Genomic DNA, 21,312 nt, shown 5'->3' on the forward strand with positions numbered 1-21,312 from the left:
TTTTTTGCACTGAACAGACCCTGAACCGCTTTGAGCACAACTGACACTGCCGGGTCCTGACAGGCCTCAATGGCTTTTAATGGGGTCCATCAGGTTTCTGCCTGGGGTCCGTTGTTTAACAGGAGTTGATCGGAGAAAAAATTTGGTCATGCAGGATTTTTTTTATCTGCTCAACACCCATAATTTGAATGGACTTTGCTAGCAGAGCTATTCTGAATGGGAACTTGGCCTAAACTGCATATTAATGATCACGTGTGAGCAACTGTTTTATCAGTCCTGTCAGCTATTCCTACACTACACAAGGCTTTGGTTCTTTCCATTTTTTTAAGCACTGTGTTGGCTCAATACTTACTGTTCCACCATTCAGGACCACCGCCATCTCAGTAGGCTGATACACATTGCTTCTGAAGGGTGCGCTGGGCCTGCTTCCTAAACTTCCATTACGAAATCCCCCAGACCGCATGGCTTCATGAAACAGAGCAAACACATAGGTCAGTTTTATGTAAGTACAGTATACAGTTACTTAGCAGCAGAAATATTCTGTCCTTACTCAATTACACCCATAACCTTTATGGATTAACCACAAGTTTCTTATCATTGTCAAGCAAATATCAAATTGTTACATCTTAAAGTGAACCCAGTATCATAAAACTGAGCTAGCAGTCATCATAAACTGGAATCATTTAGGATTTCCCTATAATAGACAGTGTTGGTATTTGGCTAGAAAATTCCACTGCTTTATGACTGTTGGATGTCCAATTACATGGGCCCCTACCGTTCTGAGAATGAAGGCGCCACAAAGCTACTACAAACAGCATGCCTGTTATCCAGCAAAAAGTTTTTCTTTTAATATACGTGCCCAGGCTGTATGACGGCATAAAAAAGCCCATACTTACCTCCCTCGCTCCCCCGCAGTCTTGTTCTCATGACACCTGGTCTTCGGTGAACTTCACTTCCCGAAGGTGAAGATAGCACGTCTTATTGCTGCTCAGCCAATCACTGGCTGGAGCGGTGACCCGTCTTAGCCAGTGATTAGCTAAGTGCCTACAGCACCAGAAAGATAAGTTCAATGGAGACTAAATGCTGTGATAACGAGACTACATAAGCCCATTAAGTTTGCTTTCCCTGTGATTTTTATATTTAATTTGGATAACAAAAATAAGTTAATATGTTGTAAAACAGGTAATCACAAAAATCTACTTTGATTTGGTCATAAGTGAGCTCAGATAGTCTCTGATGGGTTTCACTGTGAACATGATTTTGCAAATTGCTACATACGGTGATTTGAAGAAACTGCAGAAGCCAAACAGTTTAGAATGCTGAATTTATCACAAAATAAAAGCATTTAAAAGGTATCTGTCATGACGAACCAGCAGCAGGATATGTGTAAATCAGCAGGTGATTATGTCCATGACTTGGCCCGCTATGACATGATCACGAGTCCAAATCTTTGAAGTTCCAGCATTTTGATTCCTAATCTCGACATGTCGGGCCAAGTTTTGGGCTACGAGAATACGTGGTGGTTTACACATATCCTGCCACAGCATCACCATGACCGGTACCTTTTAACTAAAAGGCATTCATAGTTTTCCCTGTACACAGGATAGGGAGGTAACAAGCTGATTAGCTGAAATGTTCCCAGAATGAACAGCGCACAATGCACAGGAGCAGTCTACACTCCATTCATTCTCTATGGGGCTTTCTAATATTGTTGAGCTCAGCACTCAGCAATGTTCTGAAGCCCCATAGAGAATGAATGGAACATTGGCCCCGCATGTGCAGTGCACTCCATTTATTCCAGGGGCAATTTTCTCCCTGTTTTCAGCATCAGCTAGTCATGTCTTATGCTACGGATAGGGATATATTTTATTATGGGATAAGCCCTTAAAGTATGTGAAACATACAGACTGCAAAGCCATACAACAGATGAATCCTCTGCAGCAGCTACAGGTCCTTTCACACAGGGTTCATTTGTTGGCTGATCATATCTTTTATGTGGGCACAAAATCATCATTTGTCACCAGCACATCTCCCCGTGTATTAGGGAATGTTCTAACAACAATCATGGAAGTGAATGGAAGTACAAACTATTGAGTGATCATCTGCAGCTGTACTGTCGACAACTTAGCTGTGTAAAGTCACGCCGATCTATTTAGTGCCCACAATGGCCAATTATCTGTCCCTGTAAATCGACCCAAAGACTGGGTCAGTTTAATAGAAAATGGGCCAATGAACAAAGTAGGGGTCTCCCTTGCCATTTTAAGACAATTTTTCTTATACTTCTAGTCTTCATTATGCTGCCACACAGTGTAAATATATAACTTGCCATATACAGTCCAAATGTTGCTACCATATAGTGCCAAAAAATATGTAGTGGCTAAATAAAATTCCCTTAAATGCGCACATAACATTATCATATAGTTCAGACATAATACTGCAGTAAAACTGGTTCAAAGGGGTACTCAGGAGGAACTGGTTCAAAGGGGTACTCAGGAGGAAAAAAATTATTTAAATCAACTGGCACCAGAAAGTTATACAGATTTATAAATTACTTCTATTTAAAAATCAATCTTAATCCTTCCAGTACTTATCAGCTGCTGTATGCGCCAGAGGAAGTTGTGTATTACTTTCCAGTCTGACCACAGTGCTCTCTGCTGACATCTCTGTCCATATCAGGAACTATCCAGAGGAGGTACAAATCCTCATAGCAAACCTCTCCTGCTCTGAACAGTTCCCGACACGGAAAGAGGTGTAAGCAGAGAACACTGTGGTGAGACTGGAAAGAGCTACACAACTTCCCCTGGAGCATACAGCTGTTGATAAGTACTGGAAGATTGTTAAACAGAAGTCATTTATAAATCTGTATACATTTCTGGCAGTTGATTTGAAAACATTCTGGGAGATTTATCAAAGTTGCTGAGTTGTCCAAAGCAACCAATCAGATCACTTCTTTCATTTTGCAGAGGCCTTGTTATAAATTAAAGAAGAGATCTGATTGGTTGCTATGGGAAACTCAGCTACTTTTCCTCTGGATAGGTTTTGATAAATCTCCCCCATTTTGTTTCCTCCACAATACCCTTTTATGTTTTTTATCCCTTTTTTTCTTATTCTTGTAGCAACCCTAATAAGGGTTCTAATATCTAATTTGTTTAATTTGGAAGCCCCTTAAAATAACTCTGCAAGGAGATGATGGTCCCCATCTATCAATCTACACATGTCACTCACAAACTCAGAGAATTTGGGATGGGAGCAGGAGATGGGAACAGGGGGCAAACCAAGACTACGTCCTTCTGCCCCCAGATCAAAAGTCTAGTGCAGTGTTCTCCAAGCTGTGGACCTCCAGATGTTGCACAACAACAACTTCCAGATATGGACAGCCAATGGCTGTCCAGGCATGCTGGAAGTTGTAGTTTTGCAATATCTGGAGGTCCACAGTTTGGAGACCACTGGTGTGGTGGCTTGACACAACATTAGGAAGCTATTAGGTGGCTACGGGTAATAATACTAAATAACACAGAAAAGAAGGCTAAACTGCGGCCCTAGTACTTAGACCTTTGCACTTTTACCTTGAATGAATCAGGGATTTTTTAGCATTCCAGTAAAAGGTCCAAAAATCTATATACAGGGAGTAAGATGGAGCCTGCACTGTTTTAGAGAATGCTTATAGAATTACGGAGAAGTATATTGAATAGTAGTTTGCAGACTCCTGGAGACACACTGTACTGGTGGAATTGCGGTAGTGATTTTGTCTGTCAGTTTTAATGCACATCAAATGATTTCTATTATGACCTACAAATGAAGTTCTAAATGTTCTTAAAGGTAACATTCTCAAGGCAAAGAAGATAAAAGCCTCAGCCGCAAATACCTATACTAGTTTGTGGCTATTAACACTCATTATGCTGTCATAATGCAGTTTGTTTTAGTTTTACATACCGGTTCTATAGTTGTGTCACCTTCGACAATATTGCAGTCCATTCTGAATATGCGTGTACACAGATGGAGCAATAGCTTGTAGTTTCTACCCCTTTTGCAAAACCACAGTCCTCACTTAAAGGGAACCAGTCATCACTGTCATGCTGCCTGAACCATGAGTCATTGGACCGATCCCTGGTGGCTTCTACCTGTCCCACCTTGGACTGATCCCTGGTGGTTTTTCCCTGTCCCACCAGCCTTGTTTTATAGATACTACCCTGTGTAGGTATAGAGAGATCTATCACCCAAGACCATAGAGGCAGAGAGAAGCCACTGAGGAGTGCCCGATGACTCATGGCTCAGGCAGTTGATTTGAAATTGTATTTTTCCACCGGAGTACCCCTTTAAGATAACAACCACAAATGGTGCAGCTAGTTTTGACATAAGATTATCTCTCCTGCTTCACAGGCCTTTCTCAAGCTATAACACCCTGGTTTAACAATATAATTGACTCTTTTGTGCCTACATTACACTAGTTTCAGAAGAAAAATGGACAATACATTGAGCAATATTTACATTTTGGCATGGACCTAGACCAATTGTAAGGTAGGTATGGGCATCAGAGAGGTCAAGCTGGTGAAGTCCCAGTAGACAAAGGTTAAGAAGCCTTTATATAGAGCCTAAACATGAACTTGTTTGAGGCTTAACAAATTATTATGTCCACCTTTGCAGATAGTCTTGATTAGAAATCTACTACTGTTAAGTATCTAGAGCAGGAGTCCTCAAACTACGTCCTGCGGGCCACATGCAGCCCGCCGAGAACATTTATCTGGCCCGCCGCTGCCTAAGGACATCCCTGTGTCCCGAAAAATGTTTACGGGACACAGGGATGCGCTCTCGGCGGCCCTGTGTTTACTTTAAAATCACAAGGACCGCCGGAAGGTAGCGCACGCAGGGACGTCACTGATGTCCCGTGCGTGCGCCCATAGCAACGGAGCGTGGAGGAGCAGAGCAGTGCGCTGGCCAGCTTGGTAAGTGTTACCAGCGGCATGTCGGCTTCGGTGCTCCGACCACCGCACCTCCGGTCCCGGTACCTACTGCTATGGCCGGACCGGAGGAGTGGTGGTCGGAGCTCTGAAGTGGGTCAGTACACAGGCATCCAGCCTCCAGCCATACACTGTATGGCTGGAGGCTGTATGTCTGTGGGGGAAGATACTGCACCTAATGTGGGGAACTATACTGCACCTAATGTGGGGGAACTATACTGCACCTAATGTGGGGGAACTATACTGAACCTAATGTGGGGGAACTATACTGCACCTAATGTGGGGAAACTGTACTGCACCTAATGTGGGGAACTATACTGCACCTAATGTGGGGAACTATACTGCATCTAATGTGGAGGAACTATACTGCATGTAATTTGGGGAACTGTACTGCATCTAATGTGGAGGAACCTAACTGCACGTAATGTGGGGAACTATACTGCACCTAATGTGGGGGAACTATAGGTGCAGTATAGTTCCTCCACATTAGATGCAGTATAGCGCCCCAACATTAGGTGCAGTATAGCTCCCAACATTAGGTGCAGTATAGCTCCCCAACCAACATTAGGTGCAGTATAGTTCCTCCACATTAGATGCAGTAATGTTGGGGAGGTTTACTGCACCTAATTTTGGGGAGCTATACTGCACCTAATGTGGGGGAACTATACTGCACCTAATGTGGGGGAACTATACTGCATCTAATGTGGGGAACTATACTGCATCTAAGGGGGGAACTATACTGCATCTAAGGGGGGGAACTATACTGCACCTAATGTGGGTGACTATACTGCACCTAATGTGGGCAACTATACTGCACCTAATGTGGGGAACTATACTGCACCTAATGTGGGGAACTGTACTGCACCTAATGTGGGGGAACTATACTGCACCTAATGTGGGGGACTATACTGCACCTATTGTGGGGGACTATACTGCACCTAATGTGGGGAACTATACTGCCAACTAAATGTGGGGGAACTACATCCTAATGTGGGGGAAATATACTGCACCTAATGTGGGGGAACTACAACCTAATGTGGGGAAACTATACTGCACCTAATGTGGGGGGACTACAACCTAATGTGGGGGAACCACAACCTAATGTGGGGGAACTATACTACCAACCTAATGTGGGGTACTATACTGCACCTAATGTGGGGAACTATACTGCCAACTAAATGTGGGAGAACTACAACCTAATGTGGGGGGAACTATACTGCCTACCTAATGTGGTGGGAACTACAACCTAATGTGGGGGAACTACAACCTAATGTTGGGGGAACTATACTGCCTACCTAATGTGGGGGAACTACAACCTAATGTGGGGGAACTATACTGCATCTAATGTGGGGAACTATACTGCACCTAATGTGGGGGAACTACAACCTAATGTGGGGGAACCACAACCTAATGTGGGGGAACTATACTGCACCTAATGTGGGGAACTATACTGCCAACTAAATGTGGGAGAACTACAACCTAATGTGGGGGGAACTATACTGCCTACCTAATGTGGGGGGAACTACAAGCTAATGTGGGGGAACTACAACCTAATGTTGAGGGAACTATACTGCCTACCTAATGTGGGGGAACTACAACCTAATGTGGGGGGGAACTATACTGTCAACCTAATGTGGGGGGAACTATACTGCACCTAATGTGGGGGAACTATGCTGCCAACCCTAATGTGGCGGAACTACAACCTAATGTGGGGGGGGGATCTATACTGCCAACCTAATGTGGGGGGAACTATACTGCCAACCTAATGTGGGGGAACTATACTGCCAACTAAATGTGGGGGAACTACAACCTAATGTGGGGGAACTATACTGCCAATCTAATGTGGGGGGAACTATACTGCCAACCTAATGTGGGGGGGAACTATACTGCCAACCTAATGTGGGGGGGGGGGACTATATTGCCAGCCTAATGTGGGGGAACTATAAAGGGGTAGTCCACTAATAAGATATACAAGTATACACAGGAATTTGTTCATAGTTTTTTTTTTTTTTATCTATAGTCCAGCCCTCCAATGGTCTGAGGGACCTTGAACTGGCCGCCCGTTTAAAAAGTTTGAGGACCCCTGATCTAGAGGTTCTATGCAGACCTATATATCTACATGAATATGGACTGCAAATAAACTCATTGTCGCACTTATGTGTTTCCCTATTCCCACTTCTTGCTAACCTACAGTCAGTAGAAGATAGATCAGAACAACACAACTGAGCAGTCAGATAAAAATATCTAGGGTGGTATCAGCCGAATAGACCAATATTACCCTATGTAACAGGCCCACCCACAATCATGGAAGTAAAGAGATCCAGTGATTGCTGGTATGGCCCTGACGTGCGTGCCATTGAACAGTCTTTATAATGCTGAACAGAACTGAACTGTCCCTCTTACCTGCATTATGTTCATCCATAGAAAAAGCTTTATTTTCCATGTAGCTTCGGGGAAGCTGAATATCTTCCTCAAAAGGTGTTTCTCTCATACGAGGCTGAGATGTGTCAAAGTAATTTGTTGTGTTTTCCTGTGGAGGTGGTAGAATGGTATAATGGACCTCAATGATGGCATGAAAGATAAGAAACACCCATCCGCTCGATATCAGGGCAATGGCCAATGTAGGATCATTCCACTGGTCCTTTTTCTTCAGTTCATTGTTACCATAAAGATACATAGTCATCCAAGCTACCCATATTAAGACAGAAAGAAAAGTTGTAATAATAAGGCATATTCCATTTTTTTTCCATTTCTGAAATTTTCCACACAGTGTAAAAAGAGAGAGGCCCAAGGTAACCACCATGAGAACCATGACATAAATTAAAACCATGACAAAATCCATTGGCTCATAACTGCAGGCCAACTTCTTGTCTCTAACCACTGTCAAGATAATCCATTCGGTAGCAATAATGACTTGAACCAGCATCAGACATATAACCATTCCAAAAAGATGCCATCCAGATGGGCTCTTGCCATGCCGAACAAGCTTACGGATCCTCCAAGCTTGAGCAAGCAGACATGAGAAACAAAGAGAAAATAGGACGCCCCATAAGAACCTTCTAGTAGAGCAGATAGCTTCATCTTCTTGTATGATGAACGCAAAAGCCAAGCCAAACAATCCAAGAGTTCCCAGAAGAAAAAGGAAATGTATTCCCAATGGGCTTTTTTTCTCTTTCTCTGTGATGAAAGGAAGTCTTACCAATAAGATCAACATAAGAAGTAAGGTTGTTAGGACACCCGCTCCAGCCACAGCTTCCACAACGATCCCCCAAATGGCATCCAGATCACAAAGGTATACATAACGTGGAAAAATGTCCAGTCCACAGCCTCTTGACGTTGTGGAGTTTTCAGAAGAACCATAGCCGATCACGAAAAAGAGGAGCAGAACAATAGCTGGGTGGGTTTTCATGTTTCTACAACAGAAATGAATTGTTATTGGTTAGGATTTGCTGTGGATTCACTTGCAATGTATTCTTTTGTGTCCAGAATGTCTTCCCCCAAATACACATTAATTTCTGATACCACTTTTTAGGCCCCGTTTTCACTGCCTTTGCTCCCCATCAAGATCGTCCGTTAAAGTCTTTTTTTTGTGTGACTTTAACGGCCGTTTTCGTGACGGGGCACAAAGGGTCCCCACGGCTTCCATTTACTATAATGGGGGTCTTCGGACACCGTTGTTTTTTGAAGGGAAAAGCAGGAGATAAAGACGGCTCAAACTGTATTTTTTCTCCCGCTATTCTCCCCGGGTCCCCCGATGGCCGTCACACTGTCGTGTAATAACGGCAGTGTGAAAGAAGCCTTATTTGCTTTTTTTTTGTTGCAGTTTAGGTTTATTGTTCTTTAACATTTCTTGTTAATATCTGATCTGAAGGCTGCCTATGTGACAGCAATACAATAAAGGTATTGAAGCAAATTACATAGAACAAAACATGAATCGAAGTGCATTGTGTCGCACAATAGTGTATTATCTGCTGCTGCTGCTGACAAGATATCAGCTTTAATTGGTGTGTCTATGGCATCATTTTATAATGGGTTGCAGCCAATATTATAGGAAAACATACAGATCTTAGCCTAAAAGGTTGTCCAATGAAACACAACTTTTCCCTTATCCACAGGGTCAGAGCGGTCAGAATGCCCGCAATGAGACACTTATTCCCTATTCTGTGGATAGAGGGTAAGTTGTCTTTCACTGGACAAACCCATTTATCACCTCTCCTGTGCAGAGGTGAAGGAAGCTTATTGCAGTAAAAGTCTATAATTTAGTTTACCTTTCAACCTTCAACAAGACATCTAAGGAAGGTGAAGCCTGGCATACAGGACAGATTGGAAATGTGTGGACTGGTTCACAGGACATGAAAGAAAGGTGCAGTATTTGTCACAGGACAGGTAAGGAAGGTGTGGTCTGGTTCACGGGACAGGTAGTAAAGGTGTGGGCTGGAAAACATGCAGATGATGTGGTCTGGCACATAGGACAAGTAGTAAATCGTTTGGCACACAGGAAAGGTAGGTAAGGTGTAGTCTGGCACACAGGGCAGGTAGGTAAGGTGTAGTCTGGTACATAGGGCAGGTAGGTAAGGTGTAGTCTGGCACACAGGGCACTTAGGTAAGGTGTAGTCTGGCACACAGGGCAGGTAGGTAAGGTGTAGTCTGGCACACAGGGCAGGTAGGTAAAGTGTAGTCTGGCACACAGGGCAGGTAGGTAAGGTGTAGTCTGGTACTCTGGGAAGGTAGGTAAGGTGTAGTCTGGCACACAGGGCAGGTAGGTAAGGTGTAGTCTGGCACACAGGGCAGGTAGGTAAGGTGTAGTTTGGCACACAGGACAGGTAGGTAAGGCGTAGTCTGGCACACAGGACAGGTAGGTAAGGTGTAGTCTGGTACACAGAGCAGGTAGGTAAGGTGTAGTCTGGCACACAGGGCAGGTAGGTAAGGTGTAGTCTGGTACATAGGGCAGGTAGGTAAGGTGTAGTCTGGCACACAGGGCAGGTAGGTAAGGTGTAGTCTGGCACACAGGGCAGGTAGGTAAGGTGTAGTCTGGCACACAGGGCAGGTAGGTAAGGTGTAGTCTGGCACACAGGGCAGGTAGGTAAGGTGTAGTCTGGCACTCTGGGCAGGTAGGTAAGGTGTAGTCTGGCACACAGGGCAGGTAGGTAAGGTGTAGTCTGGCACACAGGGCATGTAGGTAAGGTGTAGTCTGGCACACAGGGCAGGTAGGTAAGGTGTAGTCTGGCACACAGGGCAGGTAGGTAAGGTGTAGTCTGGTACACAGAGCAGGTAGGTAAGGTGTAGTATGGCACACAAGACAGGTAATTAAAGTATAGTATGGCACACAGAGCAGGTAAGTAAGGTGTAGTCTGGTACACAGGGTAAAAAGGCAAGTTTTGGTTTGTGGTGAATGTCTAGTATGACACAGGACAGGTAGGAAACATGTGGTTTAGCACTGAGAAAAATCCATTATCACAACTCTGTTACTTGAGCTCAAAGCTGATTTATAGGTGTTCTTGCTTCTTATATATCAAGTAAGAAAAAAAAAACAGAAAGAGATTAAAATGTCAAAATAGGTATAGAGGTAAATTCAGAAAAAGTCTTTTCTATGGATATATACTACACATTTGGTCCATTCTCAGCTTTATATGGCCTGTTCCCCCTTCAAAAAACCACTTAATCCTGTCATCAGATACTTCTTTACAATGAAGCTGTATGAAGAGACTCACCATGTACCACTTATGGCCTCTTCTAGTAAGTAAAGTAACTCATGTTCCTTACAAGTGTCTTTTCACACGCAGAGAAATATGCAGCACAATGAAAACTTTTTTTTTTACCACACCTTAACATACCAGCTTGATACGTTATCTTTTAGAATACCTTTTGGAAGAGTCCTTCAAAATAGAAAAATGTTTACTTGGGTACCCCTTGAAAGTCCAGTTCAATAAGAAGGGGAGATGCGAGGACATGGATGCTAAAGTACAGTTGCATAACAGCCAGAAGACACAACCATGGTTTCAAAGGCATTATCCACCCATATAAAATTTACGTACGGTCTATACTCAGGTTAGGCTAATAATGTCAGGGCCCGACTTCTGGCACCCCACCGATCAGCTGCCTTTTTGGGGCTGGCGCTTATGCAAGCATTACTGAATCTTTAATATTTACCGGCGTTTATGCCTGTGTAGCCGTACTACTAGTAGCAGTAGTGCAACATACTGTTGAATTGTGAGTACGAATGCTGTGCCCACCTCAAACAGCTGCACCCCCACTGATCTAACAATGATGACCTATACTGAGGAAGACTGGATGACCCCTTTAAAGGGATACTCCGGTGGGGAAATTTTTTTTTTTAAATCAACTGATGCCACATGGTTAAGCAGATTTGTAAATGTCTTCTATTTAAAAATCTTAATAATTCCAGTACTTATCAGCCGCTGTATGCACCACAGGACGTTCTTCTTTTCTTTTTTTAATTTCTTAACTGTCTGACCACAGCGCTCTCTGCTGACACCTCTGTCCATGTCAGGAACTGTCCAGAGCAGGAGCAAAGCCCCATAGCAAACATATGCTGCTCTGGACAGTTCCTGACATGGACAGAGGTGTCAGCAGAGAGCACTGTGGTCAATTCAAAAAGAAAACAACTTCCTGTGAAACATACAACAGCTGATAAGTACTGGATTTTTAAAGTAAAGTAATTTACAAATCTGTTTGACTTTCTGGCACCAGTGGATTTAAAAAAAAAAATAGTTTTCCACTGGAGTAGCCCTTTAATGGTCTTTCCTGGGATAAAATTTATATATATATATATATATATATATATATATATATATATATATATAGCTAAAAGGGTCGAGTATTTTCCTTAGGGAGAGGCACCGCTTCCGGTATAAAATGAGATTCAAAAAGTCCATTAGCACTCCGTGGGCTTTCTGGGTACTTCTTACCCAGAAAGCCCGCGGAGTGCTAATGGCTTTTTTGAATCTCCGTTTTACACCGGAAGCGGTGCCTCTCCCTGAGGAAAATACTCATCCCTTTTAGATAGTAGCTACAGGTCTGTCATCCTCAGCCAAGCCAGAGCACCCTGCTCTGTAATGATGAGGGGCAAGCACCTCGAAACAGCTGTCTGCAGATGGGTTCTCTTCCTTTCTGGGGAGAATTCTGACTTGGCATTAATCCCAATCAGCTTCTGAGACATTGTGACCAAAGCCAGAGCTGATCAGAGGGCACACTACCTTATATGGTGGTGTGATGAGAAACGTAATATATATATATATATATATATATATATATATATATATATATATATAATGCTATTTTCTAGGAACAGCTCCACACTTGTCTTTAAATTGTTTTTGGTATCAAATCTCACCTTCATCAAGTGGATGTCACTGAGCTGCAATACCAGACACTGACCCTAGACAAGAGTGGCGCAGTTTCAAAAACAAATAGGCACTTTCTGCCAAATAACTCCTTTGAGTCAGTCTGTGAATTGGAGTGCTTACTATGTTTGCATCAGGCAGTAAGCGTTAACCTAGCTCTTTAATAAATTGCTTAATGAGAGCAGCCACTTGCACACTTGTATTACATTCAACTATAAACCTCATTCTCCTTAACAGTTTTCTAATGAATAATTTATACTGTAATGTGTGATTATTATTTTACAGACTTTGCGGTTTCCTGAGACTGTTACCCAGACAGTCAGTAATAACCGCACAGATTACAATTCTCAAATCTCACAACGATAATTACCCATCACAATGAAAGCAAAACATCATAAACCTTTACAAAACTTCTGCATTAAGAACATTTTATTACCGTCTAGTGGCATTTTAACCATTTACAAACAGGCAGTATTAGGTCCTATAGCACTGTCCACCCTGGACCATCTGGTTCATAACTAAAATCTGTAGATCTGCCAGAAATACACTTGTATGGGCTTCTTAATCCAGGGCAATGATTTTTCTTACACTACTAGCCCTGTATCTTAATACCCTGACAAAGACACTTGTTGGCATTCCGCTGGGCACCCAGCCACTTGGGCCACATGCAGCAAAGACATATGCCTTACCAGTCATCCCCTTTTTTGCTACATCTTTGCACATGTATATGTCATTCAGGATCTAGATCACCACTCCTATGAGCACACCATGAGGCCTTATTCAATTGGCCAAATATGTACTTATGATAATGTCTGTATTACTTTAGCAAAAATTGCACTTGGATTACCTTAGGGGCTCGTTCACAAGGGCAGATCCACAGTGTATTTAAGCTGTGGATATGCCGATGATGGACCCCTATGGTGTGCCTCCAGATGTGCCTGCTCGGAGTGGCAATCCGCCGCTACGAGCAGACACACTGCACTCTGCTCCTTGGGCTAGGCCAAGAGCAGCCACGATATGTACGAGTATACTGCGCATGCACGTGGCGACTCGCACATCGCAGTGTGTCTGTTTGTAGCAGCAGATTCCTGCTCTGAGCAGGCACATCTGAATCACACTGTAGGGGTCCATCATCGGCAGATAAAATACTGCAATAATGCACTGATGAGAGTAGTAATTTTACAAAAGATGGAGAGCAGCAAGTTGGGAAGCTCTGCCTTACAACCTTATAATGATATAAGTTCACCTAATTAGAACACCATGAAGAGGAGAATGGCCCTTGTTTCTTGCAGACGTCCTTAATACAGATGTTAAAGGGGTATTTCAAGGTTGCTCAGTACTACAATCTACAGAATGCATTGCTATCCCTCAGCTCTTCATCACAGCCCGCACCCTGCCAACTCCCCTCCCACAGCACTCCTGCCAGACCCCAGCCCAGAGCCACTTCAGGACATTTCAGTATACAGCAGAATATTTTTCCACACATATGCAGCTGCTGCATTCATTTCCTGCCTGTTCCTCTGTCTGTGGCATTGTTCAGCACAAGGCAGCATGCTGTAAACACAGCTCATTCTCCCTAAATGTCCCAATTCATATATATGTGTACATGACAGGCAGATGGTGATGTAGGCTGTTGGGGCTGGTCCGAGATAATGACATCACTAGGGGGCGGGGCTAGGGCTCAGAAACAAGATCCAGCCAAGCCTTCTGAGACAGCAGAGGATGATGCACCATCTCAGGATAGGGGGAGTAGCTGCTCAGAGAACACCACACTGAAAGTGAAAGAACTATCAAGCAAAAGCAAGTTGAAGGCAGTACAAATAATAATAACACTATATCAGTAGGTTATATAACTTGGGATGATAGTTTTATACAAAAAACATTTTCTAATACCGGAATAGCCCTTTAAAATGTTGCAATGTTAATGCCCTGTGAACACAGCCTTAGCACTTGTCTGTCAACATGTAGTACCCATGATCCCTTTCAGTATATGCATCATAGGAAACAGTAGGCAAATGGAAATGTTAAAATAAGAAATAAAGAAATCCAGTTTGGTTCATACTGAATGGTAAGACAGAGAAGCAATATTGTGCTATGGGTGGGGGCACAAAATGGAATTCTGACCCAGATATGACCCTATTGTTAAGGATCGTAAGTAATTGTGAAACTTTCCTAAATTTCCTTATTCGAGACACGAAATCTTCCTGTGGCTACGCGATTTTAGCACATCGTTACCATGGAGATTCCCAGCTAAGACAAAACACAATGCAATGTGACAATACTTATCTGAAAATCTATTTCCTTCTTATTCCTGAATTATTCATCATCTGGAAGTGTAAATTCTTGCTTATTTTGAAAGAAAGCGTTTAGCATATGTGTTATTATATCACTGTCAGCCAAAACACAGAATGTGTTACTAAACAAAATTACAGTTTTTCTGGAGAATTTTTCTCCTGACGCTTTTAATAAATGCATCTGTTAGACGATCTCATAGTGGTAAACTAGTGGCCACTTTTGCATTGTGCAATATGTTATCAGTAGTTCACATAGAAGTGATTGGCTGAGAATGATCACATGGCCAGCTACATGACCTTTGTATACATGGGTTAATTCTGTAATTGTTTTACTCACTTGGAACCCACTAATATGTTGGTTTACTATATTGGCCCTCATTTACTATTCTAAACCCGACCTCTTTTGTCGGGTTTTTTTGTCGCATCTTTGTCTGCGCCATGTCACAGACATCGTGCGCCAGTCTGCGACACGATGCGACATTTTTTCCCGACGGACCCGATGTGGATTCTCCCAAACCCGAAAAAGGGGCGTAACCCGACATTTCTGAGCTTTCCCACGTATTTATAAAGGTTTCCAACCCGAATTTGTTGTATTGTTGTGGATTTTTTCCCGACAGCTCAGAGGAGTTGGAAACCAAAACCAACAAAACCCACATGCGACAAACAGGATGCAACATAATAATAAATACCAGGGGAAAAAAGCAGTCGGGTAAGAAAGCAACATAGACTTACAGCCCGATTTTCTTAGTAAATGAAGGCCATAGACTTACAATCCGATTTTCTTAGTAAATGAGGGCCATTGTGTAGATTCTGAGGATTCTGTGTAGATTCCAATTATCTTTTGTTTTATAAAGTCTTATGTCTTGGCACTAGGCCCAGGTACTCTTATCTGCACTACCCATGAATTGGAAATCTAAGGAGGTAGAAAGAAGGTCTTCTGGTAAAGTATAGTGCTTCATGGAATATTCAAAAATATTTAACTAGGGATAAAAAAGGGAGAGACGCCATCATTCTAGGGGCCCAGTGAAACATGACTGTGCAAGCGAGGACCTGAAGCTTCTCTCGCCTCAGGGTGTTAGATATTTATCAGAGGGTGTCCTAAACTTTATAGCTACGTATATCTTGTTTTATTCCAGTTGACCTCTTTTTCCTATTTTTATCTCGTTACTCATGTTGCTATGCATTTAGCTTTATCACCTGAGTAAGGCTAAGTTCACACTGCCATAGCACTCTGACAAGTTTAGGGTTTCTTTGCCTCTATTTTTTTTTGCCGAATGGGCCCTAAACAAGTTGGAGCACAACTGACACCGACAGGTTCCAACTGATGCCATTGACTTGAATGGGGTCCGTCGGGAGTCTGGGATTTTAGAGGAGTTGAGTGGAGAAAAAAGACCAGACATGCAGTATTTTTTTTCCTTCTGATTGAGCTTCCTTTACTGGAGCACAACGGTCGTGTGAACAAGGCCTAAACGATATCTATTCACTTAAAGGGGTACTCCACTGGCCAGCATGCAAACTAAATGTTCTGAACGCTGTGTTTGCACTGCGGGGTCGGCCATGCCCCTTGTGACGTCATGACCACGCCCAGTTCATGCAAGTCTCCCATAGACTTGCATGGAGGAGGCGTGCCCGACCCCCCACAGCGCGAACACAGCATTCAGAACATTTTAGTTTGAACGCTGGCCAGTGGAGTACCCCTTTAACTATTTTGTGTGAACCTTTTTTTTGTGTGGTCACTGAATCCACTGTAAAACCTGATGCCAAGGACCCTGGAAGAAGTTGCGATTCCTTCTTAGCTTACTCATTCTTCTGTCGAATTGAGTGAATCTATAGTAATTTTGCCTGAATCAAAAAATCAGTGACCATTACATTGTTTAGTCTGGAAACAATTAGTCTAGTATGACGCTCTGAGGACTCATAGGACTGTATCCAGAAAAAGAGGAATCAATGGCCACTCAGTTGAACCTACTGTAGGTTTTTTTGCTCAACTCTACTCTCTTGTACTATGTCCCACAACCTAACAGGAGCTCTGTGAAGTCAATATAAAACCAGTTCTGAGTTGTATATAAAATAAATAAAATTTGTATACCATATTACAGAGGTACTGTCCGCTTAAGCAGATTTCCCAGCCAAGTCCTCAAGACCCACCAACAGTCAAGGATTTGAATTTTCCTTGTTCTATTCCAATGTAGTAAGTAAAATAAATGGAATGTTGATGGGGAGAACAAGGCACCTTAAAGGGGTACTCCGCCCCTGCCCCTAGACATCGTATCCCCTATCCAAAGGATAGGAGATAAGATGTCTGATCGTGGGGGTCCCGCCACTGGAGACCCCTGCGATCTCAGCTGTGGCACCCCAGACATCTGATGCATGGAGCAAACTTCGTTCCGTGCCTGATGACTGGCGATGCGGGGCAGAGGCTCGTGATGCCACGGTCCCGCCCCGCTGGTGATGTCACGGCCATGCCCCCTCAAATGCAAGTCGATGGGAGCGGGATTGACGGCCGTCACGCCCCCTCCCATAGACTTGCATTGAGGGGGCGTGGCCGTAATGTCACGAGCGGGGCACAACCGTGATGTCATGAGCTTCCGGCGCTGCACTCGACGCTCTTAACAAACGCCGGGTGCAGCAGCTTTGGATAGGGGTTAAGATGTCTAGGGGCGGAGTACCCCTTTAAGGAGGCACCATATGATTGAACACAGCTACATGGCTTTTCTGTGTAGGAGACCTAAATACATATGTTTCCACTTAATGGCAGCAAACAGAGATCTTCAAGATGGCGAGTCATTGAAACACAAAGAATAATAAAAAGTTGCATCAATTTTTTGGTGTAATAAAAACGAGCTTCTCTCTGTGCATGTTCTTTATTATCTAGTCTTCCTGCTTGACTTGCTGATGGGCCCATAATAGACTATAATTCTATGGAGGTGTGTCTTAGACTACCTCAGATTATCTGCAGACAGTGTAGCTAAACTGTGGTCACCAGCCAAGGAGCAAACACAGAGGAATATAAATAGCAGTTTTGCATCTCCTGTAGGTACTGACATATTTTTTTAAGCTCCTGAATGGTTACTTTAATCTTTATTACCAAAAGAACACCACAATAATAGAGATACCGTATTATATTAAAGACCTTAAAGGGGTACTCCGGCGCTAAGACATCTATAGGGGATAAAATTCCTGATCGCGTGGGTCCCGCCACTGGGGCCCCCCATGATCTTGCACGCCACACCCTGTTACAATCAGTCCCTGCAGCACGTTGCTCCTGGTCTGATTACTGGCGATCACGGGGGCCGGAGAATTGTGACGTCACGGCCCCGCCCCCGTGTGACGTCACGCTACGCCCCCCTCAATGGAAGCCGTAGGCTTCCATTGAGGGGGCGGAGTGTTATGTCACACGGGGGCGGGGCCGTCACAATGCTCCGGCCCTCGCGACCACCAGTAATCAGACCTGGAGCAAAGGTGCTCCGGGGACTGATTGTAACGGGGTGCAAGATCACTGGGGTCCCCAGCGGCAGGACACCCGCGATCAGGCATCTTATCCCCTATCCTTTGGATAGGGGATAACATGTCTTAGCGCCGGAGTACCCCTTTAAAGGGTTTCTCCACTTTTTATAAATATGACTTATTCTAAACAACGCTTCTCAATTCCAGTCCCAGGACACAGATCTTAGAGTAGGTAGTTATGAATATAGAGTGTTTTTTTTTTTTCCACAAATGCATGTATCTGTGCCAATGAAGTCTATGAAGAATATCCAATTCCAAAGAAATAACTGACGGATTTGTGGAAAAAAAACACTATACAGCTGCAGTGAGACAAATTTAGCTCTCAACAAAACACACTCTCTATCTATCTATAAGCAGTGGGGAACCCTTTTAATTTGGCCAAAGATTCTAGTATTTTGGTTTGATATAACATAGGAAGCCGCTGTTTCTGGTTACACTATCCTTAATGTAGAAGTTGAGGAAAACGAATCAATTATTGCTTGGTAAGTGAAATTGTATCAAGCTCTTAAGAATACTTCTCTTCATAACCATGAATGTCACAGCATCTGCAATGTACGGTAAATTGTACTGTATATATTGCAATCTACAGTTTGTCAACAACACAATGTTATTTCTTTGTATACAGGAGTCAAAAAAGCAGGATATACATTGACTAAGATAAGGCTGTGTGGTGGCGGGGGGTAAGGTGCAGGGCAGATGTTGTTACCCTAGGGGCAGATGGAATTAACCCCTTGTATTTGTGACGCCAGGGCGTGGTTTAGCCTATAACTACACAAAGGTATACCACTGGATCCTGGGCTACACACTGGGGCAATAAAGACTCCGACGCCAAGTTACGGACAACAGTAGCTTTACTGAGGGTAGGCAGTTGGTAAAGTCTATACATTTCAGCCAGGGCTCAAGGAGGTGACCAGTGACTCAGAGACCTTAAAGGGGTTCTCTGCAGCTGGGGACCCCTGAGATCATGCACGCGGCACCCCGTTTGTAATCAGTGCCCGGAGCGTGTTCGCTCCGGGACTGATTACCGGCGAGCGCAGTGCCGGTGGCGTGTGACGTCACGCCTCTGCCCCCGTGTGACATCACGCTCTGCCCCTCAATGCAAGCCGACGGGAGGGGCGTGATAGCAATCACGCCCGCTCCCGTAGGCTTGCATTGAGGGGCGGAGCATGATGTCACACGGGGCGGAGGCGTGACGTCACACGCCACCGGCCCTGTGGTCGCCGGTAATCAGTCCCGGAGCGAACACGCTCCGGGCACTGATTACAAACGGGGTGCCGCGTGCATGATCCCGGGGGTCCCCAGCTGCAGGACTCCCGTGATCAGGCTTCTTATCCCCTATCCTTTGGATAGGGGATAAGATGTTTAAGCACCGGAGTACCCCTTTAAGGGCTCGCTGGGACTTGTAGTAGGACTAGGCAATTTAGTGCAGGCCACGTTGCTTGGCAATTTGACAGAGACTGATTTGACTGATGACGGACAATGCTGCAGGTTTAGCTTACTTGCATTTGATGGTGGCTGCAGGACTTGACTTGAGGCCTCCAATACTCTGGACACACACACTAGGCACGACTGACCTCAGCAAAGACTTGGTGCAAAAGAGAGAAGTTAGCTCCTCCCAGGCTTTTATGGGAGAGACAAGCAGGGAGCCCATAGGCTACTCTTGGGGTCAGCTGGTCACTGGTACCTCCTGGGTAACAATCACATGGTACAACTACAAGTACAGGTACAGTACAACATATTTACAATAGGGAAACTAATGCAGGGGGCCCTGGGGACACTGAAGGAGGCTGCCTGGCAGGGCAGTGAAGGTACGGGGTAACACCTCCCCTACTGGGCCACCACAGTATACAAGGCTACCATTACAGAAGTAGAAAGGAGTACAGAATAATAAGCTCAAAAATGGTGACCATCCTCTCCTGTTAACTACTATTCACCTCATGCATGGACCTTTTGGGTATGAGGTAGAATCACCTTCTACACTGGATCCATTACAACAATGTGTAAGGGGTTTAACCCTTTGTATTTGTTGTTGCCCCTGTTGATGTTTTCTCATTTCTGCTCCTACTATAAGCCACTTTTGCATTGTGTAGAATAGATGAAGGCCAATCCTGCCAGTCACTGGATATCCCAAAACAAAGTTTCCTGAGAAAGGAGACGGGAGATGTAAGCTACCCTAGGCCTGGCACAAGTGTTATGGCATCCTGAAGTGTACTGTGATGTTGAGAGGAGAAAGAAAAGGTGATAAAAGAGAGAGTTTTTGAACATTCCATGTAGAATAAATGCAACTTTTCATTATGTTTATTAATGACCTAAAATTAAAGGAACCCCATTGAGGAGAGTGTGTTAGAATCAGTATTAGACTCCCATAGGATATTGCCTAAATAACAGTGCAATACATTACAAAAATACAATATAGTGTATATATAGCAGTGCCGTACAAGTAAATACACCCTACAGTGCTCAAATAATCCCAACATACACTGATTAAAGAAACTCCATACATATCGTAATCTAATAAGGATACTATACGTAGTCTAAACAATACTACTATACAGTTAGGGTATATTCACAAGTAGTATATATGCTGCGGATTTCATCATTGATTTACCAGCACAGAATCTGTAGCACAGTGGTCTCCAACCCAGTGTTCAAGGCCCACCAACATTCTAGGTTTTTTCATGTCCCCATACCATTTACAACATGCTCCTGCCTGGCTGCAGCATCATCTTTGTCCCAGCTGAAGAAAAAGCATGGACAAAGTCTAGGAAGTAAGGGTGGGACAAGCACTCCTCTGTGCTCACTCCTGTCCTGTCTATAAAACTCCAGTCTGAAAACAGAGAGGAAGGGGGGTACAGAGCAGCCTGTAGTGATTGGATGAAGAGACCCAGCACAGCAGACTCAGAGAGGAAGTGAATGCATGGTGAGTGAGCGCTGGCTCAGTACTAGCCTCAGACACACCCCTTATTGAGAAGTGGATGTCGGAATGAATAAGCAGCAGAATTGAGGGATTTGTGTGCCAGAGCTACACACATAAAAAAAGGCAGGTAAAGCATCAGCATGACCTAGTGAGTAACATATATCAGTATTATTTTATTCTGTGATACGACAGGTACTCTTTAACATCAGCAGGAATGGCTGAAGCTTCCTATGGAACGGTCTACCTCAGGAACTGGTCACAGCTGGAACAAT

At 43.9% G+C, this 21,312-nt stretch overlaps 1 protein-coding gene across 5 annotated transcripts in view; it reads right to left on the reverse strand.

The window, feature by feature from the left end:
- GPRC5B (G protein-coupled receptor class C group 5 member B) overlaps nucleotides 1-21,312 on the reverse strand; it is a 99,739-nt gene that overhangs the window by 61,689 nt on the left and 16,738 nt on the right. For all 5 annotated transcript variants that reach the window (XM_056535678.1, XM_056535676.1, XM_056535679.1 and 2 more), the window contains exons 2-3: nucleotides 7,362-8,371; nucleotides 353-465 (exon numbers count right to left, since the gene is read on the reverse strand). In XM_056535678.1, the coding sequence (XP_056391653.1) occupies nucleotides 353-465; nucleotides 7,362-8,367 (1,119 nt within the window). In that variant the 5' untranslated portion in view covers nucleotides 8,368-8,371. The remainder of the gene's footprint in view (nucleotides 1-352; nucleotides 466-7,361; nucleotides 8,372-21,312) is intronic.

The sequence above is a fragment of the Hyla sarda genome, chromosome 8 (genome assembly GCF_029499605.1).
Source record: "Hyla sarda isolate aHylSar1 chromosome 8, aHylSar1.hap1, whole genome shotgun sequence".
NCBI lineage: Eukaryota > Metazoa > Chordata > Amphibia > Anura > Hylidae > Hyla > Hyla sarda.